Source organism: Thunnus maccoyii, chromosome 5, assembly GCF_910596095.1.
Source record: "Thunnus maccoyii chromosome 5, fThuMac1.1, whole genome shotgun sequence".
Taxonomy (NCBI): domain Eukaryota; kingdom Metazoa; phylum Chordata; class Actinopteri; order Scombriformes; family Scombridae; genus Thunnus; species Thunnus maccoyii.
In genome coordinates, this window is record NC_056537.1 from 14,483,943 (window position 1) to 14,504,053 (window position 20,111).

General features: G+C 38.7%; 3 protein-coding genes across 3 annotated transcripts; all 3 read left to right on the forward strand.

Moving 5' to 3' along the window:
* The first annotated feature begins 487 nt into the window (after positions 1-487).
* LOC121897320 (very long-chain acyl-CoA synthetase-like) lies at positions 488-1,800 on the forward strand. The gene is made up of 2 exons (XM_042411726.1): positions 488-849; positions 1,436-1,800. Exons 1-2 carry the CDS (start codon positions 687-689, stop codon positions 1,798-1,800), a joined length of 528 nt encoding a protein of 175 aa, XP_042267660.1. The 5' UTR covers positions 488-686.
* A 1,035-nt stretch (positions 1,801-2,835) lies between these two features.
* LOC121897329 (very long-chain acyl-CoA synthetase-like) lies at positions 2,836-9,057 on the forward strand. Its single transcript, XM_042411734.1, has 9 exons — positions 2,836-3,121; positions 3,213-3,368; positions 4,121-4,245; positions 4,350-4,544; positions 4,642-4,732; positions 5,731-5,929; positions 6,016-6,113; positions 8,226-8,356; positions 8,491-9,057. Exons 1-9 carry the CDS (start codon positions 2,836-2,838, stop codon positions 8,665-8,667), a joined length of 1,458 nt encoding a protein of 485 aa, XP_042267668.1. The 3' UTR covers positions 8,668-9,057.
* A 1,987-nt stretch (positions 9,058-11,044) lies between these two features.
* Positions 11,045-19,475, forward strand: zgc:101540 (hsFATP2a_ACSVL_like domain-containing protein). The gene is made up of 10 exons (XM_042411743.1): positions 11,045-11,639; positions 13,131-13,340; positions 15,372-15,530; positions 15,643-15,767; positions 15,859-16,053; positions 17,104-17,194; positions 17,547-17,745; positions 18,335-18,432; positions 18,552-18,682; positions 18,892-19,475. The coding sequence occupies exons 1-10, from the start codon at positions 11,162-11,164 to the stop codon at positions 19,066-19,068; spliced, it is 1,863 nt and encodes a 620-aa protein (XP_042267677.1). The 5' UTR covers positions 11,045-11,161; the 3' UTR covers positions 19,069-19,475.
* The last annotated feature ends 636 nt before the right edge of the window (positions 19,476-20,111 follow it).

Below are 20,111 nucleotides of genomic sequence, written 5' to 3' on the forward strand. Positions count from 1 at the left end.
TAAGAGCTGATAGATCTAGAGGTAAAACGATGAAGAGATTACTCGATAGACAGAAAATTTATCGGGAACAATTTTGATAATCAATAAACCTTGAATCATTTTATTAGTGAGTGATGACAACATGCTCGTTCCACCATTTGGGTTCAAACTAAAATATCTCAACAACTACGGGACAGATTTAGATTGAATTTGGTGCCGATATCCATGGTGCCCAGAGAATGAACCCTGATGAGTTTGGACGTCTTCTGTATCACCAACAGCAGGTCAAACATTCATGGTGCCCCGATGATGTGACCTACTGACCTTGGTGATCTGATTTGAATTTTCCTCTTGTGCCACCATGAGGTTCACATTTGTGGTATTGAGTGAAATGTCTTGACAGCTATTGGATGAATTGTCATGAAATCTGGTGCCGACACCCTTAAGACATCACATCACAGATTTCAGTTTGTCCACTGACTTTGGTTTATGACTAAATATCTGCCAAACTAATCACATTCCCATCATCCTCAGCTGTACTTTGTGTTTAGAGCTAATTGGCAAATATTCACATCGTGTTTAACTCAAATCACCTGCTGTGCCTAAATACAACCTCACAGCTGATGCCGACAGAATTAACAAGCTCATTAAGAGGGCTGGTTCTGTTCTGGGAGTCAAACTAGAGACTCTGGTGGGTGTCTGAGAGGATGAAGCTGCAGAAACTTCTCAGCGTCATGGACCCTGCATGCCTCCCTAGAAGGACATCAGAGCCCACGCAGCAGGAGACTCATTACTCCTCGGAGCAGGAGGAGATCCTTTCTGTTGCTTTAACTCCTCACTTTGCAGGGAGATCACCTAAAAACCCTTTCAGTAAGAACAATAATTTGTAACATTCGACGAGCTTAAACCAAATATGTGCAATAAGTAACTTACTATGTACTTTGAGTGCAATATAGGGTGCAGTATCTTCACCCCATCTGTTTCTGCTTCTATCACTACTGTGGCCTTCATTCTATTATTTCAATATTAATAGACTGAAAAACAATGAAAACTGGGTCACTGGGGGGGGGGGGGGGGGGGGGGGGGGGGGGGGTGTTGTGTAACATGCCGTTAGGGTATCAACATGAGAAGGTGTGTGTCCTGTAGAAAAGTGGGTGTGTCGTGCAGGGTGAGTCTGCAAGACTACAGCTAGGCCCTTCTCCTCCTCCTCCTCCCATCTTTTAGCCTCCAGCACTTTTTTCTGCACAAGTTTGAAACTTGACAGAATCACACAGGCTGAGTGTTTGACAGATAAACATGTTTGTCTGGTTGATATTTGCAGCTGCTTTGTTTGGCCTTTTATTCCGCTATGCTTACTTCTTCCAGGATCTCCAAGACGTCCTAAATAAATTCAAAACAGGGCGTCATATCTTCAAGTACATGAAGACTAATTACACCGTCCTCGACCGGTTTTTAGACTTGGTGCAGACGCAGCCACACAAGCCTTTGATCCATTTCAAAGATGAGATTTATTCCTACCAGGACGCAGATGAGCTCAGTAACAAAGCCGCCAGAGTCCTCCTGCAGACTGGACGCGTCAAAGAAGGAGACACGGTCGCGCTGTTCGTCGGGAATGAGCCGATATTTTTCTGGCTCTGGTTGGGTTTGGTGAAGCTCGGATGTTCTGCAGCTTTTCTCAACTCCAACATCAGATCCAAGTCGCTGTTACACTGTTTCAACTGCAGCGGAGCGAAGACTCTGGTGGCAGCTGAAGGTAAGATTTCATTCATGTTTTCAGAGGTGGAAGAAGAGTTGAGAGGATTTATGGAGCAATACTTCTAAAATACTCTGTTACAAGTAAACGTCCTGCATTCAAAGTACATTTAGCTGATAATACTTTTATTTAATTATGAAAATTGAAACTTTTCTCTATGCATAAGGCTCTATTATTGTTGCAGTACTTGTAATGTTGCCGCTGGTTGAGGTGGAGTTTATACTATATACTGTTAGTAATTTAATCTATATCAATACATTATATTTTATGAGCTGATATGTGTTTTATGTAAAATCTTAAAAAGTTAAAAGTGCAATATTTCCCTCTGATATAGTGGAGCATAAGTACAAAGTAATATGGAAGTAGTCAATATGTTTATACTGAAGTAAAGTACAGGGTGTCCTCAGTTACTTTCCACCACTGATGAGATCTAACATAAAGGTCTGTAATAAGGGTTTCAAGGCTGGACTCATGTTATGCAACCTGAAAGTAACAACTCAAAATACAATTTACTATTTTGATCAATGTTATGGCAGTCCTCAGATTAAAGGATGGGTCTGCAATTTTTCAAGTCTCTCTTAAGACAACAGTGAACACCGACTGGGATTTCAATGTTGATTTCTAGTTGAAAACTGGGTGATATTTGATCTGAACGTCTTCTCAACCAGCTAAAATGTGGTTACAACATTGCATATCACAAAACACACATTTGTTTAATCATTTTGATCATTTCTTCAGGTATTTCTCCAAAGTCATATTGCACTGGATGGTGAATTGTGGCCTACACGAAGACGTGATTTCAATGCATTTAATCTTTCATATAAAATGTCATAAATATAGACCCATATATTAGGGGTGGAGCCAAATCCGAATACGGTATTTGGAAAAACACAAATAGTGGGTTTTTATGAATATTAATTTCATACAAATAGTTTTATCATTTGTTTTCATCATGTTGCCATCATTTACCAGAGGCAAACTTCAGGAATGTGTGATTATTCTGTCGATGACATTAGATGAGGACAAGTGCATTTGGTGCAAGAAAGAAATGCAGCAAGGATTAATCAAAACATTAGGAGGAGAATACAGATTGAGAATACAGCATGCCCTCTTTGGTCATTCTTTATCTTTGTAAGTCCTTCATTTGCGGAGAACATGTTCTTTGGGTTTTATTTCCAGAGTTACAAGACGCTGTGGAGGAGGTCCTCCCCAGTCTGTTGGAGCAGCAGGTCACTGTTTTCATCCTGGCTGACAGATGCAGAACAGCAGGTGTGGAGAGCTTCAAAGACAAAATGAGCCAGGTCTCTTCTGAGCCTCTGCCCAAGGATTTAAGATCACATTTAACCTTGCAGAGTCTGGCACTCTATGTGTACACATCAGGGACGACAGGTAAACTGCATCGGCTGTTAATGTTCAGGATACCACGGTAAAAGGAAGCTGTTTCTACACTTCATGCACCTTTTTAACTTCTCTTCAACAGGTCTCCCTAAGGCAGCGGTGATCACTCATAGAAAACTGTGGGCCATGTCTTTTCTTCAGTCTACAGCAGGAGTGAACAACAAAGATGTGGTTTATGTAAGCCTCCCTCTCTATCACGTCGCCGGCTTCGTTGGACTCACCGGAGCCCTCCAGAGGGGTACGCACACATTTGGGTTTACATTAGACAAGCGGTGAAACAAAAGTTTTAACAGCATCAGTGATTAAGGTTGTGTTAAAGTGGACAAAACATGTTTGTCGTGATTTGTTTTCTTGTCATTTATATACTGTTATAATGTCGGATGTCTATGTTAAACATAGTCAAAGTTCCAGGTGAATGTATGTAAAAATGCTTCCTGCAAGTCAAAAGTCAGGGTTTCAGCCTGCTCTGAACCTCTACTTCTCCATCAAACTGATGTCAGATCGTTCATGCATGCCCACAAACAGCCGTCTGTTCCACAGTTGCTAAGGTTGTTCCACGGCTGTTCATGTTGTTGCTCGCATATTTCAGATCCGATTCTGGCTCAAGCATGTACGGATATATAATTGAGAAGTTTATTATTTATATTATATATGTATATATTTATATACATTGTTTAACTTTGTTAAAATAACAAAGGTTTAAATTTCTGATAGCATTGCTGTAGTGGATGCCGATTGGTGTCTTGATATGAAAATAAACTCCAGGAACATGCTTCATTTTTTCAGGATCTGTACAAAAGGTGCAGACTTTGACTACACAGGCGATACTTATTAGTAGGATCAATCATTATTGGTATAAGGATCAATCATTATTGGTATAAGGATCAATCATTATTGGTATTTTCATGGGATTTGTTGACAAGAAAAAATTAAAATATTACCAGTTTTATCCTTTAAGGTTGTTATTTGTCATCTTATTGCTGTGTGTAGGTATCACTATTGTTTTGAGGAGTAAATTTTCGGCATCTCAGTTCTGGGACGACTGCAGGAAATACAACGTCACCGTCATACTGTACATTGGTGAAATTATGCGTTATCTCTGCAACACACCAAAGGTACGCACTGCATGTCACAACACTAATATTAAAGGTACTGTCTCTCTGAAGATCACCAGGAATTAAAAAGTTCCCATGTTTCTTACAATTTTCTTCAATGACAGAACGTCAATGATCGAAACCACAAAGTGAGACTTGCAGTAGGCAACGGGATCAGGTCAGATGTCTGGAGGGAATTCTTACGCAGGTTTGGAAACATTCAAATCAAAGAGTTTTACGCTGCAACAGAGGGGAATTTTGCTCTGATGAATTACATCGGCAAGATTGGAGCCATTGGTCGAGACACCTTTTTCCACAGGGTAAAGTCCATGTTTCATTTCATGTCATGAAGTAAAAACTGTTAATCAATAAGCAATGTTTGGATTTTTTTTTTGTTTTGTTTTTTTTGTCTTGCAGAGGTTTTTTCCATATGCTGTGATCAAATATGACGTGGACAAAGAAGAACCTTTGAGGGATTCATCTGGTTTCTGCATTGAGGCTGCCAAAGGTGCATTAGTACCAGAGCTGTAGATTCTTATGGGTTTATGGGCACCTGAAGTGCACTTTACATTTATAATTAAAATTTACACATAGTGAGTTTGTAAAATATGAATGCCAATATTTTTTAAGACTCAATATCCTTATATTTGACATTTTTTAGGATCAGAAAAATTAACAAACACATCAAGAAATAGAACAGGTTAAAATTTATCCCCCGTGGAGTAGAGAAAAATATTAAAGAAACCACTTTTAGACTGTAATTTAGAGAAACTCCAGGACATAAAACTGTTTTAAATGAACAAAGAATTTTACAAACAAAAAAAGTGCTGATCATGAAAAAAATATCCAAAGTAATAGATGATTTTACATTATTTCCAGGTATGAAAATGTGGCCTGTAGGGGCTGCTTGGACCTTTTTTATCAATATTTCTAAAATCCTGCCCATAGTCCTAATATGTGCTTTTCAGTACAGTATTCAGTGTCTCTAAAAAAATACTTAAAGATCCCCTTCAGACATGTTTTAAACATTACTATTATTTATTTATTTTTCCCACAAAAAAGCTCAGTCAAGTTGATACATCACACATCTTTAAGTTGAATACTGGACCAAGACTGGCTTCAAAAACTTGTTGTGATGTCTGAAAACTGTGTTTAACTTGGTTAAACTTGATTTTCGGTGAGCAGATGGAAATTTTCCACCTCCAGTAGATGAACGTAAAAACATCCAAGTAAAGTAACAATAAGCTTTAAATCAATTATTATACCTTTTTATATCTTGCATCATCATGCACAGGGAATGTTTTCAAAACGTAGTAGTTTGTTACACTGTAGTGTTGTAAAGATCTTGTATATTACACCACAAAAGAAGTGGTTTATTTTTTTTTAATTATGCTTAAAAATAGTGTGATCACACACACACTCTCACACTGGTTCCAGAGTGAGTACAGGATCGCCCTACATTTAACTTCCCTCAAAGTTTAGCTTCCTTGTATTAACTTTCCTCAGGTGAGCCTGGACTTCTGGTGTCTGAAATATCAGTGAGAGCTCCGTTCTCTGGTTACGCAAGAGACCTGCAGCAGACTGAGAAGAAGAGGCTGCATAACGTCTTGAAGCAAGGAGACGTGTACTTCAACACGGGCGACCTGGTTCTCATTGACAAAGATAATTTCATTTACTTTCAGGATCGTGTTGGAGACACTTTCAGGTGAGTCCATCGTTTGTTTCAGTCAAATGTAGCTTATTAACCCGATTGCGCACAGCCTGGATGTTTGTTTTTGTTATTGTCAACAGATGGAAAGGAGAGAACGTGGCTACGACTGAGGTGGCGGATGTCATCACACTGGCTGACTGCATTAAAGAAGCCAGCGTGTACGGAGTTGAGGTGCCAGGTAACTTTCACTGTTTATCTTTTTTTTTTTTTGGTCACAGGTGCATCAGCAAAGAGTCTTAGCAGGAATAGTGAAGGTAACTTTACTTCAGAAACATGGACAACCTCAGCTTTCACTAAAAAGTCATCTTTGTTAGAAATGATTTAGCTGTTGACATCTACTAACACACAAACCCACTTTCAGCTGAAACTTCCCTCTGAAGCTCTGTGCAAATAAACAGGTCCAAACTGAACACTATGTTGCTGATGCAGTTAACATTGATGTGGAGTATCTTTTTAATGTACTATGATTATAATTTTAATTAAGGGTAGATTAGCGCGGAGAAGCTAAAACACCTCATTCCTTGTTTATTCCAGGATCCAAACCCTGAATCTGTCACAACAGACTGATGAGGACAGTCCAGTTTCTGAAGCAAAGAATATGCAGCCTTTTTATCCCAAACGTGAAAGACACAAAAAGTCTTTCCTCTGCAGCTCAGTATCATATATTCTATTGTGCATCAGTTAGTTGTTTAATGGAGCATTCAAGCTATATCTGTCAAATTTAAAGTCAGTAAATATCTTATGACCGCCTCATATTTACCAGGTATTTGCACTGAGGTGGTCAGTCAGTTGAACTAGACCAATAAAAATACAACTACAGGGTGTAGATGGTTAATGATAGATGTAGACTGTCCAGTTCCAACTTGCACTATAAACTTGGGTATAATGGAGGTTGCCTCCCAGTGTTGTTTACACTTCTTAAGTCAATTGAGGTCAATTTCTTCATCATAAACTTTGACCACAATATTTAACAAATCTATTACTCAGTGAGACCAATCTGGGGAGAAGGAGCATAAGGTTCATCCTGGCTCTCCCTTTGTTGACTGTGTCTCTCAGCGAATCCCACCCCCTGAACTGGGACATAGTTTATGTAAAGTTCCAAAGGACAGTGGGGCAACACAGAGGATGAAGTTCAAAAAAGTGAACTGTGACCTGGATGGGATGGACAACATGGCTAGACATGTAGATTGCAGCATGTTAGGACACACAACTCCATTCAGAGGGAACCTAAACTGAATTGACAACAATGAAAGCAAACACTTAACAGCATTGACAGAACAATTAACCTGAACAAAAGCAGCTAATTATAGCAGGTATCAGCGACACCATGTGTGTTCAGTCTGGCTGAAACCCGACACTGATGCCCATGTGACCACCAGTTTGCCCAGTACCACCAGCACTGTGACTCTATCTAGATTAAAAGGGCACTCCAGCATTTTAGTAGTAAAGATCCCCTCCAGACATGTTATTAAGCATAAAATAACAATTTGTGTCCTATATGGTTGTACTACAAAAAAAATACAATTACCTCATTAAAATCCTTAAAATGACACCTACTCTACTCCTTAACTGCGCAAGATGTCTCCTACTTCACTGCCAGGTCCATTCTGTGTTTATGCACTGAAGGCTTCAGTTTTCCACATCACACTTGTGTAAGTTACATACCGGACCACAACTGGCTCAAAATTATGTTAATTAAGAAAGGAGGTTTTTTTAGTTAAGACCTCCTTTCTTCTCTTTGTTAATTAAGAAAGGAGGTCTTAACTAAATAAGGAGGACTTGTGAGAGACAGATTAATAGAAGAGCGGACAGAATCTGTGCAACAGAGGGTGAGATTTTGTGCAGATTACGGGTCAAACTCTGGAAACTCTGGATCCTACATTTCCCATAATGCAACGCAATGGCATCTTTCATTAGACCCGCCTACCTGGTCAAAACAAAACAAAACAAACAAACCCCACAAATGTCCCCAGTTTGTCATGCAAGCTTTCTGTTATAAAATTGTCTAAGCCCAAGCAGAAGTAACCCTGATGACATCACTATGACATCATTCGGGTTATTTTCCCCATTTGAAGTTCCTCCAGAGCCACAAAAGATACACATACACATTATACAACTGGTATCACAGGCTGAGTAGTGCTCGTCATGTTAACTAACTTCATGTGTCAAATTGGTGTAGTGGCCCTTTAAGAGGAAGTCTTCAACAAATCTGGATGAACATTTAATCAAAAATGCTTTGCCTCAGTAAGTTAACGTCCCCTGATATTTTTCTTTTTTTTAATTTTCACAGGTCAGGAGGGGAGGACTGGAATGGCTGCTGTAATTTTAAGAGATGGACAGATGTTTGACTCCGCAGATGTTTTTAAACATATTGAAAACTTCCTGCCAGCCTACGCAAGGCCACGTTTCATGAGGATTCAGGTATGTTTACTGCAATTATCTTATTTTCACAAAGCATTCTGACAATTTCAGCCGTGGTATTGAGAGCCATATTTGATTTTTAAATGTAAAAAAAACAAAAAAACAATACTTAATAATACTGTGATTGGTTACAGAGTTCCTTGGAAGTTACAGGCACATTCAAGCATTTGAAAGTGAAGCTGATCGAAGAGGGCTTCAACCCCGATAAAATAAAGGACCCAGTCTATTTTCTGGATGAAAAGGAAAAGAACTATGTCCCACTCACACTGGATATATTCAACGCAGTTACATCAGGGAAAATGAAAATTTAAAGTGGTTTTTGTTGCCCCTTTGGTCCCTCTGTTAAAGGAAAAATCCACCTGCTCGCACATCACTGTAACACATCACTCATCGGTGACGTTCAGTGCATTTGAGGGTTTATTTTGTGATGAAGGGTTATAATTTATCATTGTGAAGCTAATGTCTGTATTTGCACTAAAGCAGTGATTTCATACATATATCTAAATAACTTAAATTCTGCTTTACAGAGATCATGGTTGACTCATCTCATTACTGTTAATGTTTAGAAACATTTGTAACACATTGGATTTAATAGTAGTTTACTTAACCGACTGGTTTGTTATTGTATAATGGTGCATAGTGATGCATAAAAACTGTATTTTTCATGTACCTCAATAAACATTAATCAGTGTCCTTTCAAAGCACAGTTAAGTTTTTCAGATCGATATGACCCACCAGCTCCCAGAGTAGAAATTGCTTTTTGACTCTCTGGTCGGCTGCAGGGTGACCCAGGTTGTGGTGCCTCTGGAGCCGACAGAGGATCAGACCTTGACAGCTAAAGACACACACAGGGGACTGAAGTCGGGCAGCTCAGACAGTGGGAACAACCTCATTAACCACACGATCACAGATGTTAAAAAGGGGATCAGGAAGAGGAAATGATCTTAATTCATTCAACTTTTATTATAATGCAAACGAACCGTCCACCATATCACAAATAATTTTAATGAACAATCTGTGATCCCTTTCCTGAGGGGTTTTCTTGACAGGACGAGACCTGACCTGTAGAGACTGTCAGAGGTGTTGATTTAACTTTATGGTCATTTCAAGACAGTAGTTTGTGATTTTAGCTAAACATCTACCAGTTTCAGCATTGTTGAGTGTCTATATGTGTGAAGCTTTATGACTAAGATGATCCTTTGACTTTTCTTCTAATGCCACAGATTGTGCAACACAATCCTTGACAAAATTCACCAAACACACTTTCCCCCTTCACCACAATATACACATCAAAATGTAATGCAGTGTTTGTCAGTGACACAATGTCAATTTAGGCAGCGAATGCATGAAACCACAGTAACAAACACAGCTGCACACGGACATGTCATACAAGTGTATAATTGAAAACCACCTACAGCTTTGTGTGTCAGCTTTTGAAATCCACCATCATTACAAGTGAGATTTCGGCAGTGGTGGAAAATAACTAAGTACATTTACTCAAGTGCTTTACTTAAATAGAATTTTGAGGTACTTGTACTTTATTTAATTATTTCCATTTTATGCTACTTTATACTTCCACATCAGCACATTTCAGAGAATGAATGTTCTTCCTGTTTTCAATAGTGTGTGAGTCAGCCTGATTTGGTGCCTCTATCCTTTATAGATATTTTTCAGACACATTCAATGATCCACACATATAACACCATTTGTGTTAATAATTTGCATCCTCGAAAATGTAGAACAACTCTTTGTCAATGTTTTACAGACAAATTGAAGATTAGAGCTCATTTAGTGAATTAAACTAAGTTGTATTTTGTATGTTGTGTTGTCGCTATTTTTGTTATCAGCAATTGGCATGTGTTTATTTTATTGTTGGCGCATAATAATTCAGTTACTCTTTTCCGTTCTTGTCTTTTTCTATTTTCTTCTTCATATAAATAAATTAGAATTTTAGATGTTTTTAGTGAGATGTCTTTAAAAGCCCTTTTGGGTTTTGTTTTTTTTAAAATCTCACCAGCACAAATTTTTTTGTGTCTTGTTATTTGTGCAAAAAAAAAAAAAAAAAAAAAAAAAAAACTGCTGCATTTATCCTGTTGGATAAATAAAACCTCTGGCAGTCTCACAAAAACCGAATATCATGATCATCATTTGCGTTTTGGCAGCACAACAATATCGTCAGGTGTTTGTGTTATTTAAGAGTGTGTGTAATTTAACCACTCCCCCTAATGACCCCCCTTATCTATCAGCAGACAAATACGCTTCAGCCTCAGGAGTAAACGCCCAACTCCTGCTCAGATTGCGGATTTTTGACGAGGGTTGCCATTTGCAGAGTTTCTGGAATGGTTAAATGACTTTTATTATTACTGTGCATGAGTGAATTTCAGTCCTTTTGTTGCTTTTGGCACTTTATGCCAGCTTGAACATGAATTAAGAGGAAATTAAGTGCAGTGAACTATCAGAACCTGCAGGTGTCACAACTGTAAATCAGTCTGACAGGTATTATTAAGTGCTTCTCTCTTCATATTTACTTACTCTTCACACTCTTAAAGACCTTACACCCCCAAAAAATCATGTTTTAGAGAATGATGGAGGAATAATACAACATGAGAGCAACATAAATATGGATAGAAATGAGTGTAAAAATCAGTCCAGAGTGGATGTGGAAACACAGGATCTGGCAACCAGAGAACACCCGGAATGTGGGAGGGTCGACTGTGAGTGAACTTTGTCACAAATTTCTCCGAGCTGAGTTATTGTAAATTTCTCTGACTCCCACTGACGGATGAATCAGTGCACTCTGCAAAAATGTATATCTGGTTCACAGTTTTAGCCGGATTGGCTATTCTGTCCTTTTCATTCCTGAAAACATTTTTCCCATATTTCAGCCAGGACTGCGCGTACATCCTAAGGAGCATTAAACTTGGCATCAGGCTCGTTAAATATAAGAAGAGCAAACCTTTTTACAGCATCTTAGACTGCTTCTTGGATGCAGTGAAGCGGCATCCAGACAAGATCCTTCTGCACTTTGAAGGTCGACAGTATACTTATGGCGAGGCGGATAAACAGAGCAACAAGGTCGCCAGAGCTCTGCAGGCTGAAGCCCGGTTGAAGGAGGGGGACACGGTCGCCCTCTTTCTGGCCAACGAGCCCAACTTCGTGTGGACTTGGCTCGGCTTGTCCAAGCTCGGCTGCCCGGCTGCTTTGCTCAACTTTAACATCAGATCTAAGTCTCTCCTGCACTGTTTCTCCTGCTGCGGAGCCAAAGTGCTCATCGCCTCCCCAGGTAAGATTCAGGGGCGCAGAAAACAGGGGTCCACCATTACTCCACATGCATGCTTGTAGTCCAATGTACAATTAGGCCTCTGAGTCACATTTCAGTACTTCCAGAACTTTCAGCAACTTTACACTTGCAACAAAAAAAAAACACTGTTCAGGTTGGATTTTTGTTGCTTTTTGTTTTTACAGTTGTTTTATCTTCTAGGTAGACGTGCAATTTACACACAGACCATTTGATAAGCTGATAACATGAGTCAATATCAGGGATGGAGTAATCTGCTTGGGTCCCCAAATATGAGCTGTTGCCCCAGTTGACCCCAGTTCTGTTTACCTACTCACCTTCAAATCCAATCAAATCAAATCAAATCAAAACAAATTAAATCAAATCTTCATTGTTATATACACAGAGTCAGCTGCACTGTGCAATGAAATTCTTACTTTTCTCCCTCTTCCAGCCACCGTAGATCATTAAACAGAGTTAGAATTAAATATAACACTATGAACATTTAAACTATAAGCACAATAAATATAAATATTACAAGATACATTTACAAAATTGGATATAAGCAGGGTGCAATCAGGTACAGAGCAAACCAACTGCCCTTGAAATACGCCAGTCCAGATATTCTTTTGCATTATTCTGCCCTGTAATGTGATTATAAGTGTATTCATTAATATGCATCATGTTAACACATTATAAAGTGAAATAATAAAGGCGCCTCAAGATCAGTGAAAACTGCAGAAACTTGCCTTAAGGCGCTAATCATTTCAGTTTATATTCTGCTTTAATTTAATTCATATTACCACAGAAATGTGCAAATTACTTCATGCACATTTGTCGCACAGTAAACCAAAGGTCATTAGTGACCATGCAGTAGTTTGAAAGAATATCCATGAGTTATTGATTAGTTATTTATCACCACTTAAACCAGCTATAACATTAAAAGGCATTGGCACAGCTGTTATTCATAAGGGCTGCTACTTTAACTTCATGAACAGATCTGAGTTGATCCTCCACCGCTAGATTACGACGCAAACAAACTAGAGATTCACTGATACTGATATCAGACATCAAATGAAGTACTATATTGATATCAGTATCACTTTAAGGGTACTGGTATTGGTACTGGTATGGTCATTTTTTAAATGATAACCAGACAATTAATGAGTCACAGCAGTTTCCCAGCAAATTATATCAGGAACAAAAGTTTTATTCACTTTTTCTCCTCATGGTCGCAGTCAGTCCACATTCAGTTCTGGTGATATAGTTCGTGTGAGGCAACACTGCACCCTGAAAATCTCTCCACGCTCCCATTTTGGCGCTAGCCTCACTACTGAGAAATGTATACATTTGAGTTGACCTGCCTGCACCATGTGCTCGTATCCCGGTGGGATGTGAGGTAACATGATACAGGCCGACATGTGCAGCATTGCACAACAGAGCACTCCTCATATTGTGTTGAGCTGAAAGCCTGTGTGTTGTGGTGTGTTTTTGCAGAGCTGCAGGACGCTGTGGAGGAAGTTTTGCCTACACTGAGAGAGCAGGGAATCAGCGTCTACCTCCTGTCAGAGACATGCAAAATCCAGGGCATCAACACATTGTCCGACAAGATCTCACAGGCCTCAGACCAGCCTCTGTCCCCGCAGCTCAGAGCCAACATCAATATCAAGAGCACTGCTCTCTACATCTACACGTCAGGCACTACAGGTACAACAGGAGACGCCTCGAGAACAAACACTGATAAATGAAAAGAAAAGGTGTCATCTGACAGCCATTGAAATTACATTCAGTTGCCAATTTATTAGGAACACTCAGATAAAACTAAAGCAGTTTAATACAACAACACTGCAATAACTCCTCCTTTCATGAGGGTTCAAATGTTCAGGTTCAGTTTAAACTGTTTTGTAGAGGTGTTGATTCAACTTTATTATTCTGGAGGCTGTAGTTTGTGATGCTGTTGAATTGTGCTGCATTATATTGAGAAGTGTTTCTAATATTTTAGGGGTACAGCAGTAAATCATTAATAAAGGGTCTTAAGAGTCTCAATTTCTAATAAGCCATCAGGAAAACATCGTCAGTCACCTGCAATTATAAATGTTAATAAATCATTAAAAAAGGGTTCTTATAGTAATCCATCAAGTCTGCAGTGATTATGCGGTTGTAAATGTTAATAAATGGATTTTAGTCCAGATGTCCTGCAGCACTTCATAGGAAGTAAGTGGTCAAACAGTTTCTCTGATGAACTAAAGAGCTAAAAAACTAGTCTGACGCTGGTAGAGGATTTTCTAAAAACCTGGCGATCCAAAAGTTTTTCTTATGGCTTATAAATGCTGAGCATTTACCTAGAAATGGACATTCCTGCTCTCTGCTTTTGCATTCAAGACATGTATTATTGAATCAGTACATCAAACCTACATGTCCCTACAGATCCTCTGATTTGATCTGAGTTTTTCAGTTTTATATTAAGATTCCTTTATAGAGTCTGTGGGGACAAACACGTTAGTCTGTGATTATTCTGCTGATGTTCAAGTGATGCATCACACAAAATCTTTTGAATTTGAAACACTCACTTCTTGTAGACTTGAAATGTTTCTTTAAAACTTTACAACAAACAGTGGCTGTGGTTCAGCTCAGAGTTTAATGAATTTGCTTGTGAGGTTGGCAGGGTTGTGTGTGAGAACTGTGGCTAGATTTCAAACCAGCTTTAATTGGTTTTTTTTGGCCTCCTGGGTGCAGCACGGCAAGCTGTAAACACAACACCTTATAAAGTTAATATGGTGGGCTTGTTAGCAGACAGTTGCCTGTTTACTCACCCGGCAGACACAGAGCGACATTATCATTCATTAGTCGTTTTTCTGGAGATCTGATTCTCCTTTTAGCTCTGTTTTAGTCTCCACCAGCTCCCGAGAGAAATATCGATCCCTTAAGCTGCTGATGCTTCATTATGTCATCTGTGCTGTTTTGTGCTGGCCAGGTAGTTTACAGTCTGTTTATGAGAGCTTTTTCACCGAAAACAGCTGCCTGCCGCTGGAAACGACGCTGATGAGAGCGGTGAGAGTGAACCAAAAAAATAAACAGCTGGAAAACCAAAACAAATGAGCTGAAAGATGCTAAAATGCTCTGCAAATCTGAGAGGAACTGCAGAGTCAGGTGATATTCTCACTATGAGCGACTCCTTTCATAGACATTTCGTTATTGTTAATATAAAAATTTTGATTAGTAGGGCTGCAACTGATGATTATTTTCATTATCGATTAATCTGCCAATAATTTTCCCAATTCATCGATTAATCGTTTTGTCTATAAAATGTTAGAAATTAGTGAAAAATGACTAATAATTTGAAACGTGACTTCTTCAGATGTCTTGTTTTGTCCGACCAACAGTCCAAAACCCCCAAATATTCAGTTTACTAACATGTACGACAAAGGAAAGCATCACATTTGAGAAGCTGAAACCACCTGATTTTTTTTGGTTATAAAAATAATTTTGTCAACTAATCGTTGCAGCTCTGTGGATTAGTGCAGCTTTAAAGAAAAAACGCCTGTTGGAACATATAGAGCATGTGAATGGAAAGCTGAGAAGTGGATTATGTGGCAAGAATGGGTTGATGTGTGGGTGTTTAAGTACCTTTTTTTCCCCTGTGAAAACTCGGGAGGCACAGACTCTGTGTACCTGATACTAACTGTACCTGCTTTATTCAAGAACCTGAGATGCATAATCTTTCTTTGACCTTGGAAGGTTTGCCTAAAGCAGCCATTGTCACCCATGAGAGGATGTGGGCCGCCTCCTTCGTCCAGGCTGCGTGTGGATCCACAGCAGACGACATCTTCTACGTCAATCTGCCTCTGTATCACAGCGCAGGCTTCCTCATTGGGTTGGCTGGAAGCATCGAGAGAGGTAATGATCCCCGTAAACCTCTCATGAAAGTAAGAATGAAAGCATGTACACACCCGATTAGGGCACTTAAGAATGTGATGTAGAAGGTTGTGTAATTTGATCTTAATTGCAGGTAACACCATTATTTTAAGGAGAAAGTTCTCCGCCTCTCAGTTCTGGGACGACTGCAGGAAGTATAATGTGACGGTAATGCAGTACATCGGTGAAACAATGCGCTACCTCTGCAACATGCCCAAGGTAATCCAAAACTGATAGCCGTTTAAATTTATAATATTGTTCTGATGCATGCTTGGATGTTTTGAATCAGAGTTGATCTCCTTCTTTGCAGAAGGACAATGAGAAGGACCACAAAGTGAGGATCGCCATTGGCAACGGAGTCCGGACAGACATTTGGTCAGAGTTTCTGAGACGGTTCGGTGACATTAAAGTCAAGGAGCTGTACGCTGCAACGGAGGGAAACATCGGCTTCATCAATTACACATCCAAGATCGGTGCAGTTGGACGAGTCAATCCCGTCCACAGGGTAGGTGGAGGAACATGTGTGGTGTTCTTAGTCACGGTGGTAACGTGGCTGTAGGTACGGCAGTGTTGGTCAGTTGGTCGACCACTTTAGTCCAGACTTGAGTTACTCAGCTGTTGGATGGATGAAATTTTGTACAGACATTTATGGTTTCCAGAGGATGAATCTTACTGGTGAACTTCTAGTAACCTCTAGTGCCATGATGAGGTTCACACATGAGGTTTTGAGTGAAATGTCTTGACTACTGTTAGATTGCCGTGGTAATCTTTAAATTCCATGTTTTACAAATTAATAAACTTCAGGTTATTCAGTTTATTTATCATTGTTTCAATAACACTAATATTTCAGTGATTATATTATATGATAATATAATATCATTATATTTCAACGATTATTTCAGTATATTTAGCATCATTCACGACTATGAAACCAGGAATAATCATCAGCTTCAGTCTGTATTTTCAAGAACTTTAAATGCCCAATATAGAATTTCTAATAGCGGTCCTGGAATCTTCAATTCAGTTTCCAGTAATTTTGTAAACTTTTCCTCAGATGTTTTTTTTAATGTTAAGAAATTCCTCATTGTTAACTTTTAGTGCCTTTCTATTTTGAACAATTTGTAGATTCTGGTTCGCACTGATAAGTGCGTGAATGTTGATTGTAGATATTTTGCTCCTGAAACATGTTGTTGTGATGATAAAATATGAAAACACACAATAAGGCTTTTGGCTTTTTGGCTCCACCGCATCTCTCGTGATTGTATTAATCTTTCCTTGTGGCTTAACCTGGTTTTTAATTTTTTTTTTCTGTTTCGATATTGTGTAAATAAACAAACTTTTCCTCCAGTGCCATCATCAGATCAAAATTTACCTGTAAAACTAATGACATTCCCATCAGCCTCAGCTGTACCTTATGTTTTGTGCTAATTAGCATTAGCATGTAGTTCAAAGCACCGCAGCCTCACAGAGCTGAGCTTCATCACATGTTGACTGTTAAAAGTGTCCACAAACTGTGCGCCTTTTAACTGATAAACCTTTTATTTCTTCCTCCTAGTTTTTCTTCCCCTACACTTTGATCAAGTTTGACATTGAGAAGGAGGAACCTGTCAGAAACTCTGAGGGTCTGTGCATCGAGGCAGCCAGAGGTGAGTCAGTATTACAAGTGGATACATTTGTCTTTGCTCTTTCTTTGACACAAGCAGTAGTGCCTCATTTGTTGTCTTATAACTATTAATTAGTCAACTGAAATAAATGAAACAACAATGTTCATAATCAATTAATTATTCAAGTCATTTATTAAGCAAAAAAACAAAAGTCTCTCTTGTTCCGGCCTCTCAAACGTGAAGATTTGCTGCTTTTCTCTGTTTTAAATCATTGTATATTAAATATTTTTAGGTTTTAGACTCTCAGACAAAACCAGCTGTTTAAAAACATTACTTTGGGCTCTGAGAAACTGTGATGACCTTTCTTCACTCATTTCTTTATCTCTTTTGTCAGGTGAGACTGGACTTTTGGTGGGAAGGATCACTCAGAGGTCTCCCTTCGTCGGCTACGCCGGCAACAAGCAACAGACTGAGAAGAAGAGGCTTCGTGATGTCATGAAAAAAGGCGACCTGTTCTTCAACACCGGCGATTTGCTTCGGTTTGACCACGAGAACTTTGTGTACTTCCAGGATCGAGTTGGTGACACTTTCAGGCAAGTTGTGGCTCATTTTGTGTTGACTTGTGTCAGTTTTGCTGTTTTTTTTATTCTCTCATGGGGTTGATCCATTAATCTAGTTTTGGCTACATCACTATTTTATGCTTGTGTAAAAAAAACTATGTAAATGAGAGCGACTGAATAGTGAGTTCGGCTGTTGCAGTGATGCAAAATTTTTTTTTTCCCTGTACAAAAGATAACCAAAAGGAAGCCATTAAGCTGTTTTCCTGTTGTTTAGGTGTTTCAATGTGGATGGAGATATTTATGAAAATAATTGGATTAGATTGGCTTTTTTCAGATTTAGACGGCCTAGTGTGGCAATTTTAAGTGACAATTCATCTTGTTACTATTTTCACCTTCAAAAAACACCAGCAGGATGAAGCAGTTACAATTAAAAGTCAAAATATCTAACTTTGGAGGCTTCACGCATCATAAGATCAGTTCTGTAAAAACACTTAAAGATATTTTTACAGTTTTGAATTTGGTGCCGATTAGTGAATCAAAAAACCTTTCTTTTTATGCTTGACTTATATTTGTTTATTTCTTGCTTCATTTAAAAAAAAAAACAACCTGTCTTTTATTAAAGATGGAAAGGAGAGAACGTCGCCACGTCGGAGGTTGCAGATATTCTCTCAATGGCTCACTGCATTTTGGAGGCAAATGTCTACGGAGTTAAAGTTGAAGGTAAAGACACTGAAGTCATAAACACCTTCAGACATGTTTCACAGAAGTTTTCGAAAGTTTTCTATACAGTAGTGTGTGTTTTTAATATCATCTGTTTGTGAATCAAATGCTCTGATAAGGTCATGAGGGGCGGATCGGCATGGCGGCTGTCACTCTGAAAGAAGGGGAAGATTTTGACTGTTCAGACGCCTACAACAAGGTTGCTAACTACCTCCCAGCATACGCACGACCCCGATTCATCAGGATTCAGGTAATGCTGACTGTTCATTTGTAGGATCATACATTTTATACGCTTGCATGGAACTCATCACGACCATTTTTATGCAAGAGAAGAGAGATTATAATATAATTTGTCACACCGATCTGATGGATAGTTTGTTGTTTCTCTGTCATGTTGCAGTTTTAAAACTTAAGTTGGCAAACAAGTTGTTTCAAAATTTCTAAAATGTGTTTTTGCAGCCCTGCCTGGAGATGACGGGAACATTCAAGATGAAGAAAGTGAAGCTGGTGGAGGAAGGATTCAATCCAGCGCTCATCGAAGACCCTTTATACTTCCTTGAAGCTGAGAAAAAGACGTACGTTCCCCTGACTGAGGAGATTTACAAATCAATAGCTGCTAGGGAAATCAAACTCTAACACAGAAAACTGAAATAACCCATTTGTTTACAAAGATGTAACAGCTCACTGACGGACCTCTTTAACACAATCAACTAATCTCAGGGACAGACGGGACTTTTCATCGCGTTTGAAGAGACTTCTTTATTATTAACAGCTACTGTGCATCTCTACAGTTTGTGTAAATGTATTCCTGACAGTATGTAACATACAGGTCTGTCTCACTTTTAATAATTACTGTTTTTTTTTTTCATAATGTCTGATTGGCCAGATAAATTGTAGCGTTTACATTTTTTGTTTTAAGCCAAAATCTTTTATTATCTAAAGCATTTTGCATTAGATTTAAGATACAGTAAGTTTTTGTTGTAAAATTCTGATCAATGTAAATTAACTTTGTACAACTTTGGGTATTAAACCTTTAAAACCTACTTATGTCACATATTGTACAATCTGTTGCAGGTTTATCAGTGAACCTTTGCTCTGACGTTACGTACAGGCAGATCGTTTGTGTAATAATGTCACTCAACGATTAACTACAGCTTTATCGTGTAATACGTAACAAAAGCGAGTGAGGAAATGTTTGGATCTTTAGGTTATTCTGTCCAAAAGTGCTCTAGAAGAGTTCATCTAAAAGCCTCTGATGTGTTCTTGTAACAACTTTTATGGGCAGAGCAACTGATTGACCCTTGAACGACAAACACAACATTGACCCCTGACTTTGCTGCAAGATTAGTCATTTTACAAACGTCGAGATCAAGGGTTATCTGCAGGTTTCAGAAAGTCAAAGTAAAGACAGTTTTAAAACTGAAATTAAGTTCCCTTTTTCTTAAATCATATTCCTGATCTTATTTCAGCGATTAACAAGAAGAAACCTGAAATACTTTTTCTAGTTTTCAGTAAACCAACTGCGTACATGTTACTAACTGTGAGTCTGCACTGTCTGACTGCTCAGTTCATTGAATGTCAAATACAAGTCTGCAGTTTACATGTGAAATATGAAGCAGCTGTGAACGATAAAAAGCTTAAATCAGGCGTTGCGTGCTGTAAATACATTCGCCAACTTC